General features: G+C 43.0%; 3 protein-coding genes across 7 annotated transcripts in view; 1 reads left to right on the forward strand and 2 right to left on the reverse strand.

The window, feature by feature from the left end:
- Positions 1-379: 379 nt before the first annotated feature.
- Positions 380-10,954, reverse strand: LOC133487945 (tumor necrosis factor ligand superfamily member 10-like). The gene is made up of 7 exons (XM_061795269.1): positions 10,815-10,954; positions 6,122-6,275; positions 3,979-4,107; positions 3,361-3,406; positions 3,154-3,276; positions 2,140-2,390; positions 380-1,248 (listed from the first exon to the last, which is right to left on the reverse strand). Exons 2-7 carry the CDS (start codon positions 6,236-6,238, stop codon positions 1,039-1,041), a joined length of 876 nt encoding a protein of 291 aa, XP_061651253.1. The 5' UTR covers positions 6,239-6,275; positions 10,815-10,954; the 3' UTR covers positions 380-1,038.
- Positions 10,204-14,476, reverse strand: LOC133487943 (neutral cholesterol ester hydrolase 1-like). Of its 4 annotated transcripts, none has more exons than XM_061795266.1 (7): positions 14,273-14,476; positions 13,184-13,237; positions 12,859-13,102; positions 12,700-12,769; positions 12,440-12,611; positions 11,239-11,548; positions 10,204-11,062 (listed from the first exon to the last, which is right to left on the reverse strand). In XM_061795266.1, the coding sequence occupies exons 1-7, from the start codon at positions 14,411-14,413 to the stop codon at positions 10,767-10,769; spliced, it is 1,287 nt and encodes a 428-aa protein (XP_061651250.1). In that variant the 5' UTR covers positions 14,414-14,476; the 3' UTR covers positions 10,204-10,766. The 4 variants fall into 4 exon arrangements, with proteins under 4 accessions (XP_061651250.1, XP_061651249.1, XP_061651251.1 ...); XM_061795265.1 differs by having other exon boundaries at positions 11,230-11,548; XM_061795268.1 differs by having other exon boundaries at positions 10,922-11,062; positions 11,261-11,548.
- Positions 14,477-21,525: 7,049 nt separating this feature from the next.
- Positions 21,526-26,246, forward strand: part of ppp2r3a (protein phosphatase 2, regulatory subunit B'', alpha) — a 51,621-nt gene continuing 46,900 nt past the window's right edge. Inside the window, exon 1 of one of the 2 annotated variants that reach the window (XM_061795256.1) lies at positions 21,526-21,785. The gene's annotated coding sequence lies outside the window, so the exon portion shown is untranslated. The remainder of the gene's footprint in view (positions 21,786-26,246) is intronic. The other variant, XM_061795257.1, reaches the window with a different exon arrangement.

A 26,246-nucleotide genomic window follows, 5' to 3' on the forward strand; every position in this document is an offset into this window, starting at 1 on the left:
AATTCTAATGTAACGTTCAGACTTTACCCCTAAAATTGGATTCCAACGTTCCCTCTCACCCAACTTTTAACATTTTGTTTGATTCATCGTTATTTCTTAACATTAGCTTCCGACTTTACCTTTAATGTTAGCTTCCCACATTACTTCTCTTGTTAGCGTCATAGTAACCTTTAACGTTCTCTTCTGACTTTACCGCTAACATTAGCTTCCAACTTGACCTCTACCGTAAGATTTGTTACTTCTATTGTCAACTTCAGCATTATCTCTAACGTTAGCTTCTGAAATTTGCTTCAAACATGAGTAGAATGTTAGCTTCCAACATTAGTTTGTCGGACATCTATCGTGCTGCTGTTCACTGTCAAGTCAAAGTTCATTACACTTCTGTTGTTGTTGTTTTTTCTATTTATTTGACAGAGGTGTTTATTGCTCTCCAGTGGACTACGCACTGGCAATTAATTGCCAGCATTATGTTATATAGCGCTAGCAAAGCTGCCATCGCTGTGGCAACCTTCGATTGTTCTTTAGCGCTTTATAATAGCAATGGACCACAGTTTCGAGCTTGTTTCTGCTTCACTTTCTCAGGACCCTTGCATAGAAAATTGCTCACACACAAAAAAAAAAAAATGCAGCACAAACCAGCAGTTTCCCATTCACAACTGATTAACGCCACGAAGTTCGCTACCGCCATCTGGTGGCTGAAGCTGACTCGTAAGTAACATTTTTTTGCCTGCAACACAAAGTCAAAAACAGTCACCCAGGCGAAAGCTCGTATCTTGAAAAACGCGTAGGTTCTGGTACTTCTAAGTCATGGTACCACTGCTCTTAATGTTTGCTTGTATGTTAGCCCACCTTTTACCTGCCATGCAATTGTACAGAGCGCCGCAGTTCCGCTTGCCAGCTGTGGGGGGAGCCGTTAAAAATAAGCGGCTTGTTCTCACTTGAGCTCATTTTAGCATGCTGTCTGTCGACTGTAAACATGAACGCTCGTTATCTGGCGAGCGCACCCCGTGATGGAGGCCGTGGGTCCAGAGTGCGAGTCTAGCCCACTAGGAAGGCCCCAAAGTAGCTGGCCCTGCCGTCCGCCTCCACGGCGCTGGCGTTGCCGACGGCGACGAAGAGGCGGTCATCTGGCTGCAGGAAGGCGGTGCCCGCCTGGTTGAGGGAGAACATTCCGGGTTCTTGGCCCTGAGGCCAGCAGGCGCTTCGTGAAGACTTCATGAGCAGGATGGGGACCGTGTACGAGCTCATCTACGGAAACAACATCCGGATATTTTTTATCCTAGTATTTGACAACTTTTGACTTCTTGTTTTTATTTTTTTTTAATTTATTTGTTATTTTTGCTAATCTAACTCAAGCCATGTTCAAGCTGTCTTTCATTGCAAAAAAATTGCATTTTAAACAAACTTTCAAAACAAACAAATATTAGCAATTACTTTTATAGGCATAAATTGCCTCCTTTAGTAATTTATAGTAAAACAAATGGTAAGCTATTTTTAATAGCAACAAAACATAAAATTTTGATTTAAATATTTTATGCATTTTCAAAATAAAATGTTTAGCTGTTATGTATTTATTGAAAATAATGATTTGATCAAATACAGATTTTTCTATTTAAAAGAAACTAATGAAGGTGAAGTAATGATCATGCAAAAGTAAAATGGTTAAGTGTTGTATATTTTCTCTCTCTCTCTATATATATATATATATTTATATATATTTCTTTTTTTGTTTTCCTTCACAAAAATATCTAACATTGATTGTTGTTTTAAAAGTGTAGATGTATTTGTTTAAATTCTTTAAAAACATTTTCTTTTTAATTTTAGTTAAGTATGCAGTACATATATTTAAATGTTCATTTAAAAAAAATCCATGTGAATTTGTATAGATTTTTTATTATTTATAATATATACTCTATTTAAATAAATTCATAAAATGTATTTTCTTTGACTACGAATAAATTAAAAAAAAATGTCATACACTTAAAAAGAAAATAGATGCCAAGGTTATTTTATAGCTACTTGTTGACGTGATTACCCAAAAATGTTATTATTTTTAAAAAGATTAATCATCAAATGACATGTTGGTGTTAAAAAAAAAAAAACATTTGGAAAAATTGGGATGTGCATCATGTTTCTGACCTTTTTATAAATATATTGGACGAGCTGGGCTCCTTCGTGCTCCTGGACCTGGTCGTGCTCCTCCTCCTGGTCCTTGTTCCAGGCGGAGGAGAGTCTAAAGTACGTCTGCGCATAGATGTAGTAGAGACCGGCCCGATGCACCAGCAAGTCTCCTCCTCTCAGCTCCACGTTGTGCAAGAAGGACTGACCTCGGTGTCCTTCCCAAGCCGTGACGCGCTCGCCCAGGTAACCTCTGTGGCTCCTCGCACCGTCTGCACGGGAACCGCATTCAACATTTGAAAGCCAAATCTTAAATTTCATTGAAATAAAACACTTTTTCATAGGCATTGCTTGCTTTTGTCATTTCAAAAAAAGTGAGAGTATTTTTAAAAAACATGGTTTGCATAAAAATGAAATTTGCAAAAAAAAATGTATTACAGGCAAAGAAAATATTTAGATGTTTTCAATTTTGTTGTTTTAAATTATATTAAAAACTAATGTTACCTGGAATTAATTAACTTAAAAATGTAAAGAAAGTTTAAACATTTTTCATTTAAAATACAATTAAATAATTTCAGAAGAGCTAATGATCATGCAAAAGTGGGGAAAAACAAAATTACTGTTTAAAAATATGTCAAAATAATCTTTAAAAAAAATCTTTTCCCAATTCAGAAAAAAAATCTTTAAAAAAAATTGTAAGCTACTTTAAAAAAAAACATTTTAAATGATGGAGGCGATTTTTACATTTACATTTTAAATTTGCTGTATATTTAATCCTTTCAAAATAAACATTAATTATATTTGTTTTTATGATTAATTAATGATTCAAACTCTAAACCTCAGAACTGGTGGAAAAAGCCATGAGAGGAATTTGAAGTGAGTGAATGTACAATAATAGCTGCAGGCTGGTTAGAGAATTAGATTAGATCAGAAAACTCATTCTTGACCCCCTGCCAAAGTTCAAAGGTCACCAGAGGTGTTTAAGGTGGGAACAAAACATTTTCAACAAGTTAAAAAAAAAAATGTTTCCCCTACCGTCTTGTGTGCGTGAGGATGAAGAAGAAGTAGTAGTAGTAGTAGTAGTGGCAGTCACGTGGGCGGCCGCGTCGGCACGGACGTGGCCGTCGGGTAGGAAAGGAAGGACGCCTGTCAGCTTATCTGGAAAACCACACAGTCACGCAATTTCATCGATGCAGAAAAGATCATTTGTTGTCTTCGTGTTAACACCTGACACGCTCTTACTTGTCATGCCTGAAGAGATCTCCTTCTCTAATCTGGCCGCTATCGCCTGGAAGAAAAACCACAATTACGCACATTCAAAAAAAACTTTAAAAATCCCAGTGGGTAGCCGATGAATGAATCGACTGAAACTGTTACGATGGAATTCCCCCAAATGAGCTCCAATCGGAAGCAGGTTTCCGAGATTAGTGGTATCAAACGTATGGCCTACGGGCTATAACTGGCCCATCGGCCAGTCCAATCTAGCCGGTGGGGATAGAACTCAAGTGCAATTTTTCAATAAAAGTAACTAGTTGCTCATATTTTGGTGACCATTTAAATGACCACTTACCACTCAAATGACCTTCTAAAATTGGATGTTACTGAGGATTTGACACCTGATGTTGATGCACATGTCGAGTTTAACAGTTTTTGAAGAATGGTTGACTAATTCCAAATTGGCCTAAGCACTCGGATCTCAAGTTTGCGCACATAAGTCAAAGCAAAAAAATCAGCTCAACGAGGGCTTGTATCTTGAAGGCGGCACTGTATTTTAGGACTACAACGTTACTCCATGAAACCTACTCAGTAGTGCTCACTTAAAGGTTAGAAAAAAAAATAGTTCTAAAAAGTAAAAGAAACCTTCTCGATGTGGTAGCGGAGTTGTTGCAGGACTTGCCAGCAGGGGTCACTCTTCTTGTCGTTGGACAGGAACTCATGATTGCCGTCCGTCAAACACGACATACTCCCTCCGGAAAAACTGTCCTGCATCTGTCGAGATGAATGTAGACCTTTATTATTAAGTATCCAGTTGAGGTCTTTTAAAAAAAAAAAAAAAAGCCAGCATAAATTCAGGCTCTGGATAAAGCTAGCAGTGTACTTGCATAAACCATAAAATAAAGCTTTCAGTATGCATTTTATTTCATATTTTAGCCCGTTACTGGATAAAGCTATGCAGGCCTCCGCATAGACAGTTAAATAAGTCTTAGCGAAGGGTCAATGGAGCTGAAGAGTTTTTGGGGTAAAAGTGAAGATTGTATGTGGAGACCCCCGAGGGTTCTTCTTTCCCAATATTCTGGATTCCAGACAGCGGTTAAACCTTCTGACATTTTAGCACATAATGCTACTATTATTTTGTTACTTCACACACACACAAACACCCACAGCACGAAGAATCTGTTGTGCTAGACTTACTATTTATATTTAATGTTATACTTCATTACAACAGACACTGTAATATTCACATATATTTATGTTACAGCTTTATTCCAAACTGGATTAAATACCCCCCCCCATTTACATTTTTGATTTATTATACAGTGGCGCCTTGAGATACGAGTTTAATTTGTTCCACAACCGCACTTGTAACACAAATCATCTTTCCTCGTTGAAATGAAAAAAAAAAACGGGCCAATAATTTGTTCCCGCCGACCAGAAATCCCCAAATATTATTTTTTTTTTTTTACGAGAAAAATAACACAATATTGTACTTTATAAATGCATATCATAATAACAATTAAATAGAATGTAAAGAATTAAACAGTTTTGTGCATCCTGATGAATTTAGTGTGGCACCCTCTGGTGTGCACGACTTGGCCACCGGAGGCAGTAGAACACAGTCACGCAGACACAAATCAAATTTCACAATTACTGTAATTGACTCGGTAAACTGCGGTAATCTTAGTTGTTCCTCATAAAGGGTTAAAAAAAAACATACTCTTGCATTGTTGTATTGTCTGTCTACGTGTGTTGATGCACCGTTTCTGTTGAAATACCCAGAACTGTGTCTGTTTGGTAGAGCGGGTCGTCCACCCACTAAAGGGTCAGCGGTTCGCCTCCGACTGTCCGCTGTCAAAGAGCCCTAAATGGCCTGCACGCCCGTATTGTAAATGAGAAACTGTTCTCAATTGCCTTAACTGGATAAAGAAAGGAAATAATTAAGTATGGTTATCTCTCGCATAAAGCCCTGTAACACCGCCACATGGGTGCTCTTTGGTAGCCTGCCTATGGTGTTTCCGATTATGTATTAGCATTAAGCTACCGGACTTGAAGGCAAAGTTACTTGGTTGTTTTGAATGTACAAGGTGTAACGCTCTTTTGTTTAATGTTGAGTTTGACAGTAAACCTCAACTGGTTAAAGCTCGCTTTTCAAGAATCCGTCACTATTTGCCAAAGTGCCACGACTGCTTGTTGTGAAGTGAGTTGAGGCACTCGTAGCTCACCAATCAAAGCAAAAACAAACCCCCCCCCCCAAAAAATATCCGAACAACAGCCCATATCCCGAAAAACTCGAGTGGGTTTACTCACATGTCGAGGCACCACTCTATAACGATATTGTGGTATAAACTGTCTAAATAAAATAATTGCATTAGTCTTGCCTTTAGCATATGGGTGTCAAACTCAAGGGCCCGGGGGCCAGATCTGGCCCGCCACAAAATTTTATGTGGCCCGTGAAAGCTAATCATGTGTGTCAACTTCCATGATTCTTGCTAAACGACGTACAAAATTTCAAATTGTCCTATGTCATAAATAATCATAGAAATATTTCAGAGGTGTGCGAGCGACGCGGCGAAAACCACTCGGGCCCTACTTCCTCCTATTGTCGACTTGAACACTGCGTGCGTTCGCAGCTGCTATGCGTTCTACAAAGCGCTCGCATTCCTGCTTGATGAGGTGAAACTCTTGACACCACATTTAACTTGTTTACATGCCAAGCGAATGGTGCTAGGAAGCAACTACAAGTCCCACAGCGAGGAAGGAAGGAAGGAAGGAAGGATCCCCTCACCGTGTGCAGGACTCTGTTGAAGAAGACCACGCTGACCACCAGGGTGAGGCTCTGCAGGACCACGGCAGCCAGCACCACCAGCCACGAGCACCGCGGCGAGCCCCAGGAAGCGCTCATGTCGATGCCGAGCGGGCACGACTGGTTGCATCAGGCGCTGAAGGGGAAAATGACAAATGAGGTCGAAAGAGCGACGAGCATGTGGGAGGAGGAGGAGGAGCGGTTCGGGGCTCGCCGACTGCGCTGCCCTCTGGAAATGCGCGCAATACAAGTTGTGCGGAAAAGTCCTCGCTTATCCTGTGAAAATAATACCGCGCCGAGTCTGAGCTGACACCCCGAGTTTGATCAAAGCACCCGAAGGCATCATTCCTGCAGCTGGGTGTGTGCGTGTGTGTCTGTGTGTGTGTGTCAGGGTAGTGAAGGCAGGCCCATTTTCACATCAGGATGAAAAAAAAAAAGCACTTCCTACTATTGTATCAGTGATCTACGACTTCTTGCCAAATAACCCTCTCCATTGTTTGGGGCGGTCACCATCACTACCATGAAGAAGATGATTGTGCGAGCGGACACGTTCTCAGTGGATATGAAAAGTCTACACACCCCACATGAGACCACGATAAACCTTTTCGGAACTTTTCCCACCATTTACGTGACCTCTCACCTCTACAACGCAATTCAAAATAAGTGAAAAACTTTTGGAGAGGGGAAGTAAAAACTGAAGACTGAGATAATGTTGTTGCACAAGTGTGCACACCCTGTCATGACTGGACATGAGGCTGTGTTCTGAATGAACCAATTACATTCCAACTCATGCGAAATGGAAGTCAGCACACACCTGCCACCACGCTGATGAACTGAACCCACATCAAGTTCAGCTATTCCACTATCCCAGTTGTTTATTTTTACTTCTCCTCTTGAAAAGAGTTCATTTTACTTTTCAGCGGAGTTGTACAGGTTTTAGGTCACACTAACGGTGGAAAAAGTTGTCAAATAATTTATCTTGGTCTCGTTTTTTTTTTGTCACAAAAAAACTGGTTGCCTTTGTACAGCCGCTGTACTGTATGTGAAGGTAGAGCCAAACCTAATAAGTCAGGGCGTCAAAGTTTTGAAGTGAGTCACTTCCGAGATCCGTCGGGAGCGAAGGAGGTGATAGGCCGGGACCGTTTCCCCTCGGGGAGAGAAGCCGACACCCTGAGAGAGGGGCACCCCCACCACACAGCACCGACCCCCCCCCCCGCCACACACCGTGGGAGCGAGTCCGGACGTGTGTTGCGATGTCGAAAACATCGCGGAATGAACAATAACACCGCCTTAAAACAACCAGATAACACTGTCGCTCGTGCATGATATGCGGCACCTGCAGCTAACTTGAGCAGTCAGTCAGCAGTTATGGAAGGAGTTACAGCCATCCATCCATCCATTTTCTGAGCCGCTTCTCCTCACTAGGGTCGCGGGCGTGCTGGAGCCTATCCCAGCTGTCATCGGGCAGGAGGCGGGGTACACCCTGAACTGGTTGCCAGCCAATCGCAGGGCACATACAAACAAACAACCGTGCCGCGAGTTACAGCCAAGTGTACACAAATGTTTTTTTGTTTTTGTTTTGTTTTTGTAAGTCTTATTGGTTGCATTCATTTTCCCCAAAAACTGTTTCATTGAAATGTATTTATTATTATTATTATGAATCTTATCTATCTATCTATCTATCTATATACAATTCATGGATACATATCTATTATGATTTAGAGCCTTTTTTTAATTTGTATTTTTCAATATAAATCAACTAAACAACTTTTTGTGTTAGAGCATTTACAACGATACATTTTTACTTGTAATCTCTCACTCTGTTTTACTGAAAACACACTATAGTTTATAATATATACATCATAAATATAAACTGTAATTAAATCAGCATAGTCATTGCAAGTAAGAGCATTATTTCATTTTGATTTTCTATTAATTTTAAGTGAACTTATTTTTTTAAATAATTGTTAGTGTTTATAAAAATATATGAAGAAATCGTCTATGCAATATTATTAGTATATAACAATTCATACAGATTACTAGGGTTATTACTATTATTATTTATTAGTGGTGAGGCTTGCCATATTTTGGGTCTTTTTCAAGGTCTCAAAAATTCAATCGCATTTCAGAAGGGTACTTTCCAAAATGAGGTCATGGGCTCAGCCCACCCAAAGTACTCGACCTCGACTTGCCCCTGATCTTCAAGATCTGTTGCATCACAGGAGGGCAGTATTGATTTATTTTTATTTTTTTTAATACAGTGGTGTCGTCAGATACGAGTGACTCAACTTGCTAACTGTTATTCGGCTTGAATTTGTTTATTTTTTTGGGGCTCTGACTTGCGAGTACAAACACAAGATGCGAGTGCTGGATGGTGGCAGTGAACTCAACTCACTTCACAACCAGCAGCAGTTTGGCAAATAGTGAACAATTCTTCTGTTTATTGCCAATCCCAGTTTACTTTCATACTAAACGGAGAAAATTACACTTTGTGTATTTAAAACAACTTTGCCTTAAGAATGCCCCCGCTAGCTTAATGCTGACACATAATGGAAAACACCATTGACATGCTAACGGCTAGCATAGACAGTTGTGTTTTTAGAACCATTTAATGCAATCCCAAAAAACGTATTAATACGTTCAGTGCAGTGAGTGAGGTTGATGACGGGTGAGGCACTGACTAGTCAACACTGCCACATGCTGGTTGTGGCACCGTACATACCGCACTCCACTGTGCACTTTTACTGGCTTTTCTGGTCGATAAAGACTAAAAGTCACACACTTTCATTAAAGGTTTATATGAGGGGCCGTTAGGGACGTTATTCAGGATTAGCTCTCACACTTAATATTCCCACACACACTACTGAAAGGCTCCCATAAGGACTACTCAAACACTCCCATACGCACGAGTCTTGCTCTCATTAACACTACTCAAACACTCCCATTAACACTACTCAAACAATTGATAGACTTTATCTATCTATCTATAATATAATAGATAAAAATAGATACAATTTATTTATCTATAGTTATGTCTATAACTATTTGTCAAAATGTATCTATCTATAATCTATCTATCTGTGTAGATCTATATTTGTCTAGATCTGTAGTTGTCTAAATTTATCTATCTATCTTAAAATAAATCTCCCAAGATTTTTTTTATCCCCTCAAGCATGTATGCGAGCATTTGAGATGGAAATGTGAAAGGATTTGAGTATATTTTATGAATGGATTTGATGATGGTATGTGAATAGATTTCACCTGTATGTGTGCAAACATTTGACGTGTATGCGAGCGTGTATTTATAAGTTAAAAAATAAGTGGTTTCAGTGGTCGGCCAATCAGAAGTCGTGTCATGTATATGAGAGTGTTTGAGTAGTCCATATGAGAGCCTTTCAGTAGTTTGTGTGTGTGTGAAAGCATTTGAATAGTAAATGTGAGAGCTAATCCTGAATAATGTCCCTAACGTTCCCGAAGTTTTTTTTTTTTTACTATTCACATGTAGTGGAAAGGAAAGACCACCAGGGGGCAGTGAGGCTCTGCATCACTTGCCTACCCTGACCGCACATCACTGGTTCAGTGGCAAGAACGTGTTTTTCCATTTTCTACGTTTCTTTTTCACGGGAAAGGGTCACGGTGGATGTCAAGTTAATGACCCAAAATGACCAGCAGAGAGCAGCAATGCAGCATTTTTGAATCAATAGCCAATCAGTTTTCTCTGTTCCACAGGAAACGGCTGCCATGTTACTACACAGACGGGACGAGTTGAAGGAATCATTTTACACGCCAAAACGGGCCGAAAAATCACCTTGAAAATAATTACAGTAGTTATTTCTATTAAATCTTCAAATGGAAAAGCTATTAGGCTTATTAATTGAAATGTAAAGCAATGCCCAATTAATATTACAACAAATGACAACATGTAGGCACTTTTCAAGAGCGTGTGACTTAAAAAACAAACAAAAAAAAACATTTAAAAAAGTGCCGTACAAACCTCGCAAACTGCAAGTGAAGCAAGTCCTGGAGCAAAGCGATCCTAAAATAATACCATTTGGATTCAAGTATTGTTTGTTTTTATTTTTATTTTTGTTTAGGAAATCGGGAGAAAGAGAACGGCGACACACAACTTCCAGACGCATGATGCAGGTAAGCTACGCCAATTTCTACCTGCACAACTAGCTTGCCGATAGCTTGTCAAACATGAACTAAGCTTGATGTTGCTTATGCACTGCAATTGATAAGACACTAAAAGAATTGTCAATATGGAGACTGAAATCGGAAACTGTGCCATTAAAAAATTAGGATTGTGAACATGTTAGCATAAACGTGTATACAAATGGCACCTTGAGTGAGATGACCTCGTTGCTGCTGAACAATGTTGATCATTGTTTTCCAAAGTAACCAATGTTTGCAAATCAGTCTCCTTTATTATTATCATAAACATATTTAATATTTACTGATGAGAGACGGAAATTCCGAGGATTTGGACAATTTTAAGTTGAACAAGGTCTCTCAACGATTAATGGATTATGCCAAATCGTTATCGATTGATTTGATAATAGATACATTGCCACGTAATCGTCGCACCTCTATTCGTCACATTCGTAATCGAATTTGCATGAAATCATTACAAGTTGTCGCGCAGCCATCGGACGTAGTCCGCGAAGGCCCTCACCCCGACGTCGAACTCGAAGGGCCACGCGGTGAGGGTGAAGCATCCGTGGAATCCGTCTCGGTGGTGCTCGGCCGTCACCTCCACGCCCGCGTCCCTCAAGCGGCGCGCGTACATCAGCCCGTCGTCTCGCAGCACGTCGTACTCGCACGTCATCACGTAGGCCCGCGGGCACTTGGCCAGAACCTCGCGTCCCGCCAGGAGGGGCGCCGCACGCACGTCCAGCAGACCCGGAACCTCATCCAGGATTCCTACACGTCGCAAATGTCAACAGTTCATATGTTGACATTCAAAAATGTTAAAGACCATATCTAATTAGCAAAACTTCTGTGCACTGTGATGATGTAGCTAAAGCACTATATAAGTGCAGTCCATTTACCATGTGCATTTATATTTAAATATTTATACTTTTCCATACTTTCCATACCACGAGGCCCCTCGCCACGTACGGGAAAGTAGTCCTTCTGGTGCTCGGGAAGGAGGAGGGCGGTCCAGTCCAGGCCAGCCCTAAACTCCGGCGCAACGTTGAAGCTGTGCTCGTTGGCCAGGAGGTGCGGCTTAAGGGAGAGGTCACCGCCGAGGTACTGCAGCCAAAACTGGACCATGAGCGGACGGTTGAGGATGACCATGTCCCGGTTCTGCTGATAGGACGGCGTGTTGAAGTCCAAAGCCTGAAGCGCCGGGTAGATCAAAGCTTGGACGCTGAACTTCACCCTCACGCTGTCGTCCATGGCAATCTGGGAAAACAACAACAACAAAAAGACAGCCATCAAATGAAGAAGAAAAAAAAAATAATATGCATTTTTTTTCCCAAAGTATTGAAAATCACTTCCATTAAATATTAGTTAGATCTATTGTAAGTTTGTTCCCAAAATTAAAAAAAATATTTTTTGTCAAATTCTAAGATTTCAACAAAATAAAAGATACATTTAAATACTTAAATGTATTTTCTCCCAAATTAAACAAATATATATCTCTCAAATATTTCAAGAAATTCCAAAAATATTTTCCCCAATATTTAAAAAACAAATCCCACCTTAGTCAAATATTGAGAAGATTTCAATAACAAAGAAAAACAAAAAAATTATAAAAGTTATGTCTGTTTTTCAATATAAAAAAAGTCTATCCATCAAATTTTAGAGGATTTAAATAAATAAAAAGTTCCCTGAATTGGAAAAAAAATAAAAATAAATTCAATACTTCAAAAGAATTAAAAAAAAAGAAAAATGGAAATAATTTGAGTGTTATCTTTAAACATAAAAAATTAGGACTATTTCAATGAAATTATAAACAATATGTATTGTATTTACTTCCTCTCATTAAAAAAAAAAACTTCATCCCCATCTGATCTTGAGGCCTAAAATTTTTCCCCAAAAAGACAAAACTTATAAAAAAAAACAAGTATCTTTTGATTTGTCAGAATTCCATCGCTATCAAATATTAGACAGATTTCATTAAAAATTAAGATTTTTTTCTAAATGTTCCATAAATTAATAAAAAATTTAATTGTAGTCAAATATTTAACAAATCGAACTATTTTTAAAGAATGTAATTTTTGTAACACCGAAATTTCAACGGCGTTTGAATTTCGCAGCCTCGACGGACGTCGTCATTATCGGTCCACCAACCTCCTGCGCGAGCGCCGCCGCCAGGTTGCCCCCCGCGCTGTCCCCCGAGATGGCCACGCGCTCGGGGTCCACGCCGTACTCGGCCAGCACCCCCGGGGACAGGAAGCGCTTGGCGGCCGTGAGGCATTCCAGGTACGGCGTCGGGAAGCGGGTCTCGGGATACAGACGATAACTTTGCGGGGCGGGGTGGGGGGGGGAGAAGATGTGAATGCGGGAAGAAAAACGGAGGCGAGACTTTTGTGGAAGTTTCAAATGCTTACTCGACAGAAACCACGACCATGTTGAGCTCTTTGGACATTTTGCAGCTGCCTCGATCGTACGCGCCGTCCTCTGTGGAACAACCCACAACCGCCATTTTTCAATGAATGCCACAAACAAACAAACAAACGCGCACACACACAGTAAAAAGGCTGACTAACTGGCACTGCCGTAGGCCCAGCCTCCTCCGTGGATGTACAGCAGACCTCTCCTTAGGCGGTCCTCGCTGGCCGTCAGAGGCTGGTAAACACGCACGGGGACGCCGTCGAAAGCCACGTCGCTGACCGTCAAGAACCCCGCGCCGGGCTCGGCCGTCGACTTCTTCACGGTGGCCTCCGGCACCTTGGAAGACCTTCGCGTGGCCTTGACGTGGCGCCCCAAGCCCAGCCGTTCCATCACGCGCACCTGGGTTGGGGGGGACACACACACACACTTTACTCATCATCTCGCCGGCTCGTGTATGCGTGACGGCGGGCTGGTTCTTGCCGGTGAGCGTGTGTGGTGTGGCGATCCCTGAACTATTGTACTGTTGTCTTTCACCTGCAAGTGGCGTAATGAGGAGCAAAGGTGAGCATGCTGACACGACAATAGTGTGAACATTACTGACGCAAGCCGTATAGGCTTAGTCATGGTTACACAGCAAACTGCTGTTTTCTTCACTTTAGATTCAGTGATTTTGTGGTCCGGGTTAAAAACCTGAAAAACCAATCACACATCTCATAAGTTTCTTCAATTGGGTGTAAAAGTGGTGATTAAAGTGCAAGTTTGCTCAGACTGGGCGTGTGCGCTAACTGTTTAGCCACCATTGTTACATCAGCAAACATGGAACATGTCCCAAAAAATATTTGGTTCAACTGATTGTCATTGTTGACAGACAATATTAGAAATTAATATTTTAAATACAAATAATATTCACATGCATTACAATTACAGGGAGTCCTCGGTTTACGATGAGCTCGTCATCATTATTGGAAGCGGTGGCGGTTCTCGCTTGAATGGAACCCTGTGTGAGGACATTTGGCTCGCTTTGTGGACCGCCCGCGTTGACCAAAATTAGCAGAAGTTCTCAAACTAGACTCCAGTAATTTTAGAGGACATTCTAATGACGCCATTCAGACACTTGTTGTCTTTCTGTGAAAGACGACCTGTTTTCTTGAGAGGATCTGCAGCTGTTTGTGTAAATGATAAAAAGCAGGGGCGAGAGGACACAGCCCTGGGGGGTGCCCGTGTTTGAGAATAGGACAGAGGACGTGCCCATTCATGCTAGCCTTTAATTACAATATGCAATGTGCCAAGTTATCAAAATGTGTGCTGTGTGTAATACAGTAAAAATTCATTTTTGACTTTTGTACTTAAGTACATTTCAGAGTCTGTAGTTAATTAACATTTACTTCAGTCAATGAGTTGAATTCATACCTCTAGCTTTACCAGTTTTCTTGACACAAGTATATATACTTCTAAAGCACAGTGTGACTACGAACCTACAAGTATTTGTCATAGAAATATTTATTGCAATTACAACTTCAGTGTAAGTTAATTTGAACCCCCCCCGCCCAGCCCCCCTCGCTCATTTACCAGGCGTATGGCAGTCTTGAGGAGAGCGTCCAGTAGCAAAAGCTTCCACTGCTGTCCAATGGCGCAGGGCAGCGGTGTGCACGCGCAGTAGCGCAGCACCACGGCCACGGAGACGGCGATAGCCGCCCACAGCAGCCACATCTCGGATCAGCCTCTCGGTGTTGTGCCGGTGCTCCTGTGGCAGTGGATCTGGACCAGGACCAGCTGAGCAAGGGAAGCAAGTTGACAGTCGTCATTGTGGGCGAAAGGGAGGCGTGGCCAAACCAGTTCAAACACTTCCACGGTTGCCTGATTAATTATTACAAAGTATTAAACTTGGGGGGGGGGGGAACAAAAAAAAAACACCACAGTCAAATGTAAGAATAAAACAACAACAACAAAAATAATAGTAAGGCCTCATAGTAAATATAACGTTCATCTCGCTTTTGGCTTGTTTGACGAGCTTCATTTGACTTCTCCACCAAAGTGCTTAGATTTGAAAAGGAACGAGGCGAGGAAACATCCGGGGACTTTTTCATCGAGTCGTCCTACACTCTTGTCGCCACATGAGGGCGAACTAGAGCTATGCAATGCAGGCCTCAATAAAACTCCAAAAGACAGATATATATAAAGTTTGAAAAATAAAATATTTTTAAATATATATTACTTCATATTTTTATTGCAAGTTTATAAATTAATTTTTTTTTTGCTGTTTAATGGCAACTTCAGTTATGTAAAATGTATTACTTTTTATTGTTATTTTATTGTTTGATGTATTTTTTCATGCACCTTTGGAAAAACTTTATAAAAATATAATGTTCTATTTTTTTAATCATATTTACAGTCGCAAAACACTTAGTTAGGTACTCTTGCACCATCTTATCAGAGAATGTTATCAAATAATATAAATGGACAAAGACTATAATAATGATTAGTAAACGATGTGTAATACTGTGGCTGTAGTTAAATTGTACTGCATTAACGTGAGAGCTGTTTTTAATATTTTGACCCTCTTGGGTAGCAAAAAATGGGTTTTTGTTTTTTTTGTTCACAACGTAAATCTTTTGCCTTCACGTCTGGTCCACTTTGTTGTTTTTACAACGATGCCAACAATAATCAGGGATAATAAAATGGGTGCCGCGCTTCCGCTCGCTTCAAGCTGTTTCTTCTTCCCACGGGTTGACTCCGGTTCTCCATCCCTGGCGGTTTCCCTTGTGAGAACATAAACAGCGGCGACGAGGACCTGACCCTTGCCACGGACGGATTTTCCAAAACAAGCTACAGCGAGACCGCCCGACCGACCGTGTCAGATTAACCTTTGGGCCTCCTGAAGGAGCTGCACTTGAAAAGTTACATACTGAAGCCTGTAATAAAGTCTGCTAAAAAAGGAATCCAATGACTTTGTCTTTTGGGCGCGTGGCGATGTCAAACAAACTCCATTCTGGATGTCGAGTGTATATAGTGACCTCTCTTTGGCCTACATAATCCGCAGAAGTACTTCAACTCTTAAACATCCAGCATACTCACTGCTGCTGTTTGTATTTTGATCAAAATTTCCTGAAGAACACGATGATATATATGAAGACGCTAGGCCATAAAGGAAACAACATTTTAACAAGTTCAGCTTCAAATAATCATGTCATCGATCCTGGTTATGCTCGTTAGCGTAGTATACACAGGAAGTCGGCTGTCCTGTTTTCGGGGTTTGGTCACGTGACGTTCCGCATTTAGCGGCTTGTCTAGTAGGAGTTCGTCAAAACGAACAAGCCGTGGACTTCCCCTCCGAAATGGGTGATTCAAACCAAAATGCCAGACTTCCGGCTCAATTGTGAGTATGGCTCCTTGAGACTTTTTCATGTGTCCTGTTCCGATACACAATTTCGAGTCCATTGGTAAAACGACAATAAGAGTTTGTTTTTTTCCCCCTTACTTTCCAGGGTGTGCTTCTTTGGTCTCATTTAAAAACAAAAAAACCTGTTGTACAATTACAAGCGAAAAAGACTTTGGCCTGTCCCAGCATGACGCGCAATGTTTGTGCGGCCATCTTTGATACCCTAAGCGAGGGTACGCGCTGCTCCCATGATCCTTTTCCCAAAGTTGGAGGCGGATGCCAAATATCTGTCCAAAGAGGAAAGTCAGCGGAATGCTAAGAGTGTAAACGTGAATGTGATATATGTGCGTGTGCGTGCTGAGCATTAAAAATGGCGTCTCCCTGCAGTCTGTGGTATGGAAGGTGGGCCTCTCTGGTGTCGTTGACTAGAATTAGACTTAATGGCCATTTAACGCGACTAAACGCAGCAGGCATGCGCCCGCGTTTCGAATTTCATGCCGATGCACCGTTGTTAATGACCCTGTAAAGTGAATTAAGAGACTTGTTTCTAACTACATAATGTATGTTGGACAATAGTTGCTGAAACAACATTGGCAAAGGCTGAGAACAATGTAGCACTGAATTGTTGAGATAAGCATTAAACTCTTTTTCACCATTTCAGTTGTCCAGATTTTTGGGGCAAGACTAAAACAAAGCCCAGGTACACACTTGAGCTTCTGGCATGAGTGAGCCCTCCCCCCCCACTATATACAGTTGAAACCAGATGTTTACATACACTTTATATACGCTTGTCTATTTCCAATTTTGGTCAATTCTAACCGACCTAAAACGGGAAAAGTTCAGACTGATTTCATGTCAAGAGTCTTTTTAAGAAATGTATGTAAACATCTGGTTTCAACTGTACATAATGCTGTGACCATTAAAAATGGAGTTTATGCAGTTGTAAAGATGCATTGTTGAACACTATGTAGTTTTGAATGATGAACTTTTTTTTTTTCAACGCAACTTCTGAAGGTGAGCTAACAGTTGTCGTTCTTCAAACAACGCGTTACATCTGAACGAATCCAACAACAGCAGCCTTGTGTTTCCCGTCGGAAAGACGGCAGGCGCTCAAAACATAACTGAATCGCATGCTACTGTCATCAGCATCAAAACTGGATTTTAATCTTATGAAATCCAATTTTCTTTGAATGGGGCTTTGAAGGGGAGTATTATGCGACATAGACTCTGTTGTGTATTATCCCATTAGGAAACTGGTAAACAATGTAATTCAATTGAGTGAATTGAATGAAACGGGCGTAAGAAATAAAACAATTTGTGTAATTCTTGAAAGGGTCGTATGCTGGAACAGTTTTACTGTGTCACAGTGGAGTTTTTAAGCTTCCGCTGTGGTATTATAATTGAAGTTTATTGAGAATCAGACTTGATTAGTCGAACAAAACAAAGTTTCTAGAAGGGCGAGAGAAACAAAGACAAAAGACAAAGCACTAATTGTAAACAGGATGAGAGAAGTAAATCATTACATTATCCACAACAATGAAACATTAAATATGAGTGTTGCATTGGGCTGTAGTGCTACACCCTGTGAGGGAAGGACAGGACAAGATAGAACAGGACGAGGACAGGACAAGGACAAGGACAGGAGAAGAAACATGCAGGACAAGGGTCGTGAACCCGGCTGTACAACTGAAGTGTGGTGGCATTAATTATGTAAATTATAAAAGTCTACAGGACGAGAGTATAGGTGAGGGGATACTCAAGCGATTTGCATATTCATGAGTTATTTGTCGCAGTAAGTGTGTGACCCCACACCCAGTGAAAGAGTCCTAGGGGCGTGCGTGTGGCCTGCGGACACATGCAAGTGTCTTGCAATTGCTGAGGACCCCACCCGATCAATCGAGGGGCGGGATCAGGCCCAGGGGTCCACCCGAGAGCAGCCCGGCGGACGGAACACGTCCCACACCGAGGGACCCAGGGCGGTCCGCCGGCCCCATCGAGGCGCTCCGACAACCGGCCATCCAGCGGGGGCCGCAGGGACCCAATGCCACCCCCCCAGCAAATAGCCCACATTCCCGCCAGCACCCACTACCGGCCCCTGAGTGTGGGAGGTGGTTAACCCAGCCTCAAAGCGTCGTACGGACGTTTGAAGACTTTATACCGCTAACGCAAATGCTCACCTCACAAAGTTGGGGAAAAAGCCATCCGTCCGGGCCGGGAGGGCTCAGAGGTCAGCAGTCGCACGGGGCCTGATGAGCACAACTGCGTGCCTCAGCCCTGACCTTTAACCCGGCGATGCACAGGAGGAGTGGGGGGGACATTTAGAGCTGTAAAAGTCATCACAAGGGAAGAGTTGGAGGTGCGCAACATACAACCTCCACAGCCACCCACCACCAACTCCATTCCAGTGAGCCTTTTCGCTCTTCCAAATGGGATTCGGATGCTCGATCAACCTCCCCCCACCCCCGCGCTTGGCGAAGCTATTAAACTGGACGTGGGCCACCTGCCTCCCCGCTCGGCCTCAGCTGCTGCACGGACGCCGCGACACGATGCAGCTGTTGCGGCAACAACGCGACTGTAAGCGGACATATGGCGCGTTACCTCCAGGATGCGCTCACAATGTTGTTTGGCATTTATCAGCACTGTAGATGGCGGTTTGGGGTTTCTTTGAGGAAATTTGTCGCTGGCGTGGGGGACAATGTAGTAGGGTGGGGGGGGGGGTCAAGGAAAGAGGTTTGACACTAAAATGCATCTGCACACCAATCTTGTCATCGTAAAAATGTCGACGTGAGAGCATCCACAAGTAACCGATGCCTCAGAACTCACAAAAAACAAAAAGTTGAAGATGCAATGACTGATGACACCTTGAAGGACGAGACGTTCTATAACAGAAAATGATCCTAAGCTTACCTTAACCTACTCACCCAATAGTATGTGTGTGTATGCCATGCAGCTTGCCCTCTGCGCTAAACGCGATGTCGTATCCGTGGCATGCGAAGCTTTCAGTGGTGTCCTCAAGGCGGGCTCATGTTTGCTTTGTGTGGCCGAGAGGTGCCGAGTGACGCTCTCTGTTGCATTTTGTCAGTGTGTGTGTCAGCGCCCTTCATCTCAGCTCATTTTTCTCATCGCGCTGATCCCTCTGGCACTTCTACGTCCATCTGCCACCATTGTCGAATGACCTGAGCCCTTATATATATATATATATATATATATATATATATATATATATATATATAAGGTCGACCTTTTGCAGCGTTAATCGCACTCTAGCTTCCAAACACATTAATTTTGTGCTAATAGATTTTTCTGAAGACATTACCATGACATTTTAGTCCAAATGATGTCGCTAAGGGACTCTGAGCATAGGGTCTGATTTACCAAGACAAAAAAAAAAAAACTAAAAACATCTAATATAAAACAGTCAAGTTCTTAAGATTACCCAAATGACAAAAAAAAAAAATGGCTCAAACCAATACAACAGTATTTGCCTTTTGCTTCCTAAATATGCTAGTCCAAATTAGCGCAATAACACAATATTAGCATAGCAACGGATTTATTTGATACAAAACACCTGCTATAAAACGCCGTTTTGGGATTACCCAGGTTACAAAAAAGAAGCTAAATTCAATCAGACTAAATATTTGCCTTTTACTGAGTAAACATGCTCATCTAAATTAGCTCATCAATACAATACAAGCACAGCAAACCCATTTAATACAAAACATCTGATATCAAACAAAGTTTTTGGGATGACTAAAATTCCCAAAAAATGTAAAATATAACCTCCTTTTTGGTACCTTTGATTAGCCAAGGAAACAGGTCATTTGCTAAATATGCTAAGCTAACTCTGATGAGCTTGCTAAAACAGTACAAGCATATGATCTTACCGATTTAGCGCAAGAAAAATGATTTAAGTCATTTGGATAAGCCAAAGTAAAAAAAAAAAAAAAAGAAGTTTAAAAATGACCCTTTGCCATTTGCTAAATATAAGCTAATCAGAATCATCTTGCTAACACATTACTGTAAAGCAAATTGTTTGATTAATTAAATGCCAAACTACTAATCGAAAAGATGAATGTATTGTGGCGTTCACAAGGCCCAAAATTATAGGATACCCAAAGGCGAAACGGAAACGGTTATCAATCCGCTAAATCAAAACAAGACTAGCACGGCGTCCGCTGCCTCAAATATGTACGAATATTTCACATTTAGCTTTACAAGCAATTAACTCCTCTGGTTTAAAAGCGGCGCGGCTGACTGACTGTTGACGTCAAGCCCCGCGGTCGATCCGAGCTGAGGTTTGCGCCACAAACAGCCTGAGAAATTATCCTAGTCGCTGACAGGCTGTGCTGTCACGCACTGAAACTATATAATGTGCATTGTAGAAATAAGAGGAGGGTTGTTGTGCTGTGGGATCCGCCAACATAAGTCCCTTCATCTCCGAGATGGATATCATAAAGGCCCGCTCATTGCTGTGTCACGCAGATTTATTACGGATGGAAACACGACGACGTTCCGTGATGAGGGGACGCAACGTGGGGAACATTGCGTCCCCCGGCTACATTAGAATACACGTACACTATAGGGACAAAGGCATTGGGACGGGAGACAAATTTTATCCGAGAGGAGACTGAAGGCAGGCGAGAAAACTGTAGGACAATACAATTTTCTTCTTGGTGTAATGACACGTTAAAAAAAAAAAAAAAAGATAGCACTGCAGCAAAGTTGAGACTGTGGAGTTTATAGTAATACAAACCACAATGGAGGAGAATCCAGTCCTTCCAGTGTGAGGAGACTCGTTTTATCCAACCCGAGACTGAGGGTGGAGAGAAAATGGAGTGCAGCAACAAAGTGGAGACTGTGGCGTTTAGTACAGAATAACCAGGGGGGAGAATGAGTCTTTATGGAGTAAGGAAACTAATATTATCCCAAGAGGAGACTGAGGGCAGCAGAGAAACAGAGCCCCGCAGCAAATTGGTGACTGTGAAGTGCGCTGCAAACAACAATGGAGGTCAAGTATTTACTTCACTGTGATAGGAGACTAGTGTTATCTGAGAGGAGACTTAGGGCAGCGAGGAAATGCAGTGCTGCAGCAAAGTGGAGACTAATAAAAAGACATAAATAATAAATAATAATATTTCTTGCCATCTGGGGAACCCAATTTTATCCAAACATTTCTTGGGTAGTTGAACTTTTATACAAAAGTTTGGGTCGTAAATATTGAATACATTCATGATTTAAGATTGTCTGTTTCGGACCCCAACATCAGGACAAATCCATTCTTACAACACATCAGACCTTAGGATAAGGATGTAACATTTTTAAGGGAATATACCAGTTGATTTTTTTTTGAGTAAATGTGTTTTAGCTACCGCTACTTTACAAGCTGACCGGCCTCCCACTCTCGACGAGCCCCCGCCCCCGCGCGCTGCTCTCGGGAACTCCCCCTAAAGTTCCCCCGGTCCTCCTCGCTCTCACTCGGCTCAGTCGCTCCACGAGCTGTCACGGAGGCACGGTCGAAACAAGCCCACGCCGTGTGTTAGTTAGCCCACCCTCCGTCGGCTCTTACCGGTTCACCAAGGCGCTGCCTGCCGCTCGCATGGCCGCTCTGCGGTGGTCGTGACACGGCCAAGGAGGCGGCGGAAGGAGCGGTTCGCCGCTGGAGGTGGACGACGAGTTAGGGAGACGAAAAAAGGGGGGGAAAAGGTAAGCGGCGATGGTCTGTTTTACCTTCCCTTCGCTCTTAAACTTTGCGGCGGGGTTTTGTCGTGTCTTTCGTGGACGACGCGACGGTGTTTCTGACAGTATTTTACCTCGGCTCTGGCTCATGTTTCTGCCAGGGTTGCGTGCGTGAATTTCGGCGTGTGCGCGCTAGCTCCCCCCCGACACACTGTTGTCTTCAGGTAACTTTGGGCATCGGCGTATCATTTTGTCGCGGTTCATCGAAGACAGTCCACCACATGTTAGTGAATACACGTTTGTGTATATCTTGAGGTAAACGTCCTTGCGATGTTGCCCTCGCTGTTAAGTTGGAAATGTGTCTCATAAGACGGGTTTGGATATAAGTCGTAGAAAATCCCAGTGTTTTTTGACGACACCCAAACGCCACACCACACAATTGTGATGCAGTTAAAACTGACTGCAGGTGTGTCCTCCACACGTGTGTTTCCGTCAATTATGTGTTGTTTTTATGATGTGTGTGTGTGTGTGTGTGTGTGTGTGTGTGTGTGTGTGTGTGTGTGTGGTGATTTCTTGTCAGATCCTGTGAGGTGGGGGTCAGTCACTAGGTCTCCTCTCTGGAATTCTCCTAGAATAGATTACACACACATACACACACACACACAAATACACACAATGACTGACATCTTCTGTCAGAGCGTTTGTCGGAAGGAAAGCAAAACTTGGAGTTTGGAGAGTCTCCTTCCTGTCTGTAGAGATGATGGGAACCTCACAGTGTGTGTATGTGTGCAGTAACCCGAGCCCGACTGGATGTAGCGACTCCGTGAAGGCCATAAAGATCAATCGGTCTGTGTTGTGTTGTGTTGGGATGGGTGTGTGTGTGTGTGTGTGTGGAAGTGCGTTCGGTCCAGGCTTGGCCTCCGTCTGGAGGGCACACATCTTACTTTAAACACTTTTAGCACATAAAGATCAAAGGATCAGTAAAGTGGTCCTGTGGTGCGTTTAAGGCTCATTAGTGGTAAGGAAACAAGATGTAAACAAGCCAGTGGGGGTGTACAGAGACTGTCAACTTTGCTACAATCTGCTGTGGGGTGAATGCGTGAAACCCACTCAGAGAGAGTGATTGTGAGACCCCTCCTCTTTGTCTGACAGACCAAGCCAGCGAGCCTCTTTCACACAGAGGTGCTGCAAAGTGGCTGTTGTGGAGCCGTGACAGAAGCATTTATCTACCTTTGCCTTTGACACACAACCCAGCAAAGTGGGATATTGCTGCCCACAAGCAAAGTTTTGAAAGCAAAAGCCCTCCAGACGAAGCCACGGGCCTGTTTCACACAGAGATACTGCAAAATGGCAGCGTCAGAGCCATGATGGGAGCATTTATCTACTTTTTCACTTCAGGCAGAACCCAGCAAAGCGGCTTATTGTCGTCTCAAAGCAACATTCTAAACATTACAAGACTAAGCCCCCGAGCGTCCCCGTTCTTAAAAAGAGGGACCACCACCCCAGTCCCTCAATCCAGAGGCACTGTCCCCGATGTCCATGCGATGTCGCAGAGTCGTTGTTGTGGACAGCCCCACAACATCCAGAGCCTTTAGGGAACTCCGGGCGAATCTCATCCACCCCTGGGGCCTTGCCACCGATGAGCTTTTTCACCACCTCGGTGACCTCAACCCCAGAGATAGGAGAGCCCTCCTCAGAGAACCCAGACTCTGCTCCCTCATGGGAAGGCGTGTCGGTGGAATTGAGGAGGTCTTCGAAGTATTCTCCCCACCGACTCACAACGTCCCGAGTCGAGGTCAGCAGCGCCCCATCCCCACTATACACAGTGTTGATGGTGCACTGCTTCCCCCTCCTGAGACGACGGATGGTGGACCAGAATTTCCTCGAAGTCGTCCGGAAGTCTTTCTCCACGGCCTCACCGAACTCCCCCCATACCCGAGTTTTTGCTTCAGCGACCACCAAAGCTGCATTCCGCTTGGCAAGCCGGTACCCATCAGCTGCCTCAGGAGTCCCACAGGCCAAAAAGGCCCGATAGGACTTCTTCTTCAGCTTGACGGCATCCCTCACCGTTGGTGTCCACCAACGGGTTCGGGGATTGCCGCCACGACAGGCGCCGACCACCTTACGGCCACAGCTCCGGTCGGCTGCCTCAGCGATGGAGGCGCGGAACATGGTCCACTCGGACTCGATGTCCCCCGCCTCTCCCGGAACATGAGCAAAGTTCTGTCGGAGGTGGGAGTTGAAACTCCTTCTGACAGGGGATTCCGCCAGACGTTCCCAGCTGACCCTCACAATACGTTTGGGCCTGCCACGTCGGACCGGCATCTTCCCCCACCATCGGAGCCAACTCACCACCAGGTGGTGATCGGTTGACAACTCCGCCCCTCTCTTCACCCGAGCGTCCGAGACATGCGGCCGCAAGTCCGATGACACGACCACAAAGTCGATCGTCGAACTGCGACCTAGGGTGTCCTGGTGCCAAGTGGACGTGTGGACACCCTTATGCTTGAACATGGTGTTTGTTATGGACAATCCGTGATGAGCACAGAAGTCCAATAACAGAAACCCGCTCGGGTTCTGATCGGGGGGGCCGTTCCTCCCGTCCCCCCACCCGAAGGCGGAGGGAGGCTACCCTCTCGTCCACCGGGGTGAACCCCAACGTACAGGCGCCGAGCCGGGGGGCAATAAGTATACCCGCACCTGCTCGGCGCCTCTCACCGTGGGCAACTCCAGAGTGGAAGAGAGTCCAACCCCTCTCGAGAGGACTGGTATATATTCATGTGTAATAATGTAAATATAAAAAAAAATAGGCTGCAATGTCACGTAGTGATTCGTGACACGTGTTTCACAGTCAATAGATCCGAAAAAAAAAAAATGCATGTTAGGTTCATACTGTAAGTCTCTAACTCGTCACGTGATCGGCTCCTGCTCGCCTGCCACCCTAATGAGGACAAGCGCTACAGAAAACAAACGGATGAATAAACCAGTTATTTACACCATTACGGTCGTATCCTTTTATCTGCACTTTGCAGGTTTGTATAAGTCCGGGTGGCTCATTGTCTGACTCGTCCGTGGGCGGACAGGCGACAGATTTTGGCCTTGCTTTGTAGATGTCCCCTTGCACATCCCACTGATTAGGCCGGTCTCCTATGGATATAACAAGTATTATCAATTTTCTTGCAAAAGTGAAGAAGAGCAGCCTCGCATTCAATCTTCTGAACCGTTTCTTCTTAAACATTTACCTACACATTGACTAACATTTTTATATTAGGGCCTGACCTATATGGCTGATATTAGCCCTTTTCAAATCTGCAAAAATCGGCCGAAATTCTGAAATCCGTAACGCAAAACATCACAACATAAGGCGATGATAACGAGATTCAAACAAACAGCAATGGAGAAAATAAAGAATATGACAAAATTGCTAATGATATGACAAACAATCAGCGTAACAACTGCAGACACGAAAAGATTGGCTCTGGTTTCAGTTTTACTTTATTTAAAATGCAACTCCGTCAAAGATGACGTGTTTTGACTTCTGAGAAAGGCGTCTCTGGTTTTTATTTGCAAGTCATCATTTCATGGCAGAGAAAAATAGAGTAGAAGAAACAGATGTGATTTAACGTTGAAGGGCATCATGCATAATGTTTTGCCGATAACGTCACTCATTATGTTCCTTATCATAATGCATACATTTATGGCATGAATCTAGAGGTAAATTCATCAGTTAACGCATTTTTGCAACGACAAAGTATTGTAAAAAAGTAAAATGCTCTGCCTGTAATTATTTGTTGTTGTAATCGTTAAGGAGCCCAAAAAGTTATTTTATTCATTGTATATATTTTTTAAATCAATCGGCCCACTAATTGGTTAATCGTAATGTTTTATTTTCTGACAAATATCGGAATCAAGCATCGGGATAAAACAAAAATAAAAATCATATCGATATCCGTATATATATTTAAGCAGTGTTAAATGTCCACAGTGTGCATGTTACAGTGGGGTTAGGGTTGGGGTTTTCCTGTTGTGATACAAAAAAAAAAACAATACAGGTATTTGCAAGTATACTTACCATAGACATATTGTACTGAGTAGCCAGGCCAGAGTCGCGCATATCGCTTTCCTATATCGATTTATGCTTATCACCAACCCTTTTCCACTCTGCCGTCACCCTTCAGGCGCGTTGGACTTTGGCGGTTCCACTGTATTCAGACCTAATAAACGAACCATAATTCTGTACGTTTATTTACATGATTATGTAACGGGCATCTTGCTGCGACTTATTCGGTGGCTAACACTTATGCAACGCAGCCTGGGGAAAATAATCAAGGTGGGGCACTGTTTGAACTAAAATGGACACCGCACCCTGATGATGAAGCCAAGGAGTCCTCCCTTTTATAGCGTGCGCAACACTTTCACATCGATGCTGTAATAAATGTGTGCAAACTAGGTAAACATAACCATTTATTTATTTCTTAACGTTGCTGT

The sequence above is a fragment of the Phyllopteryx taeniolatus genome, chromosome 13, assembly GCF_024500385.1.
Source record: "Phyllopteryx taeniolatus isolate TA_2022b chromosome 13, UOR_Ptae_1.2, whole genome shotgun sequence".
NCBI classification, from domain to species: domain Eukaryota; kingdom Metazoa; phylum Chordata; class Actinopteri; order Syngnathiformes; family Syngnathidae; genus Phyllopteryx; species Phyllopteryx taeniolatus.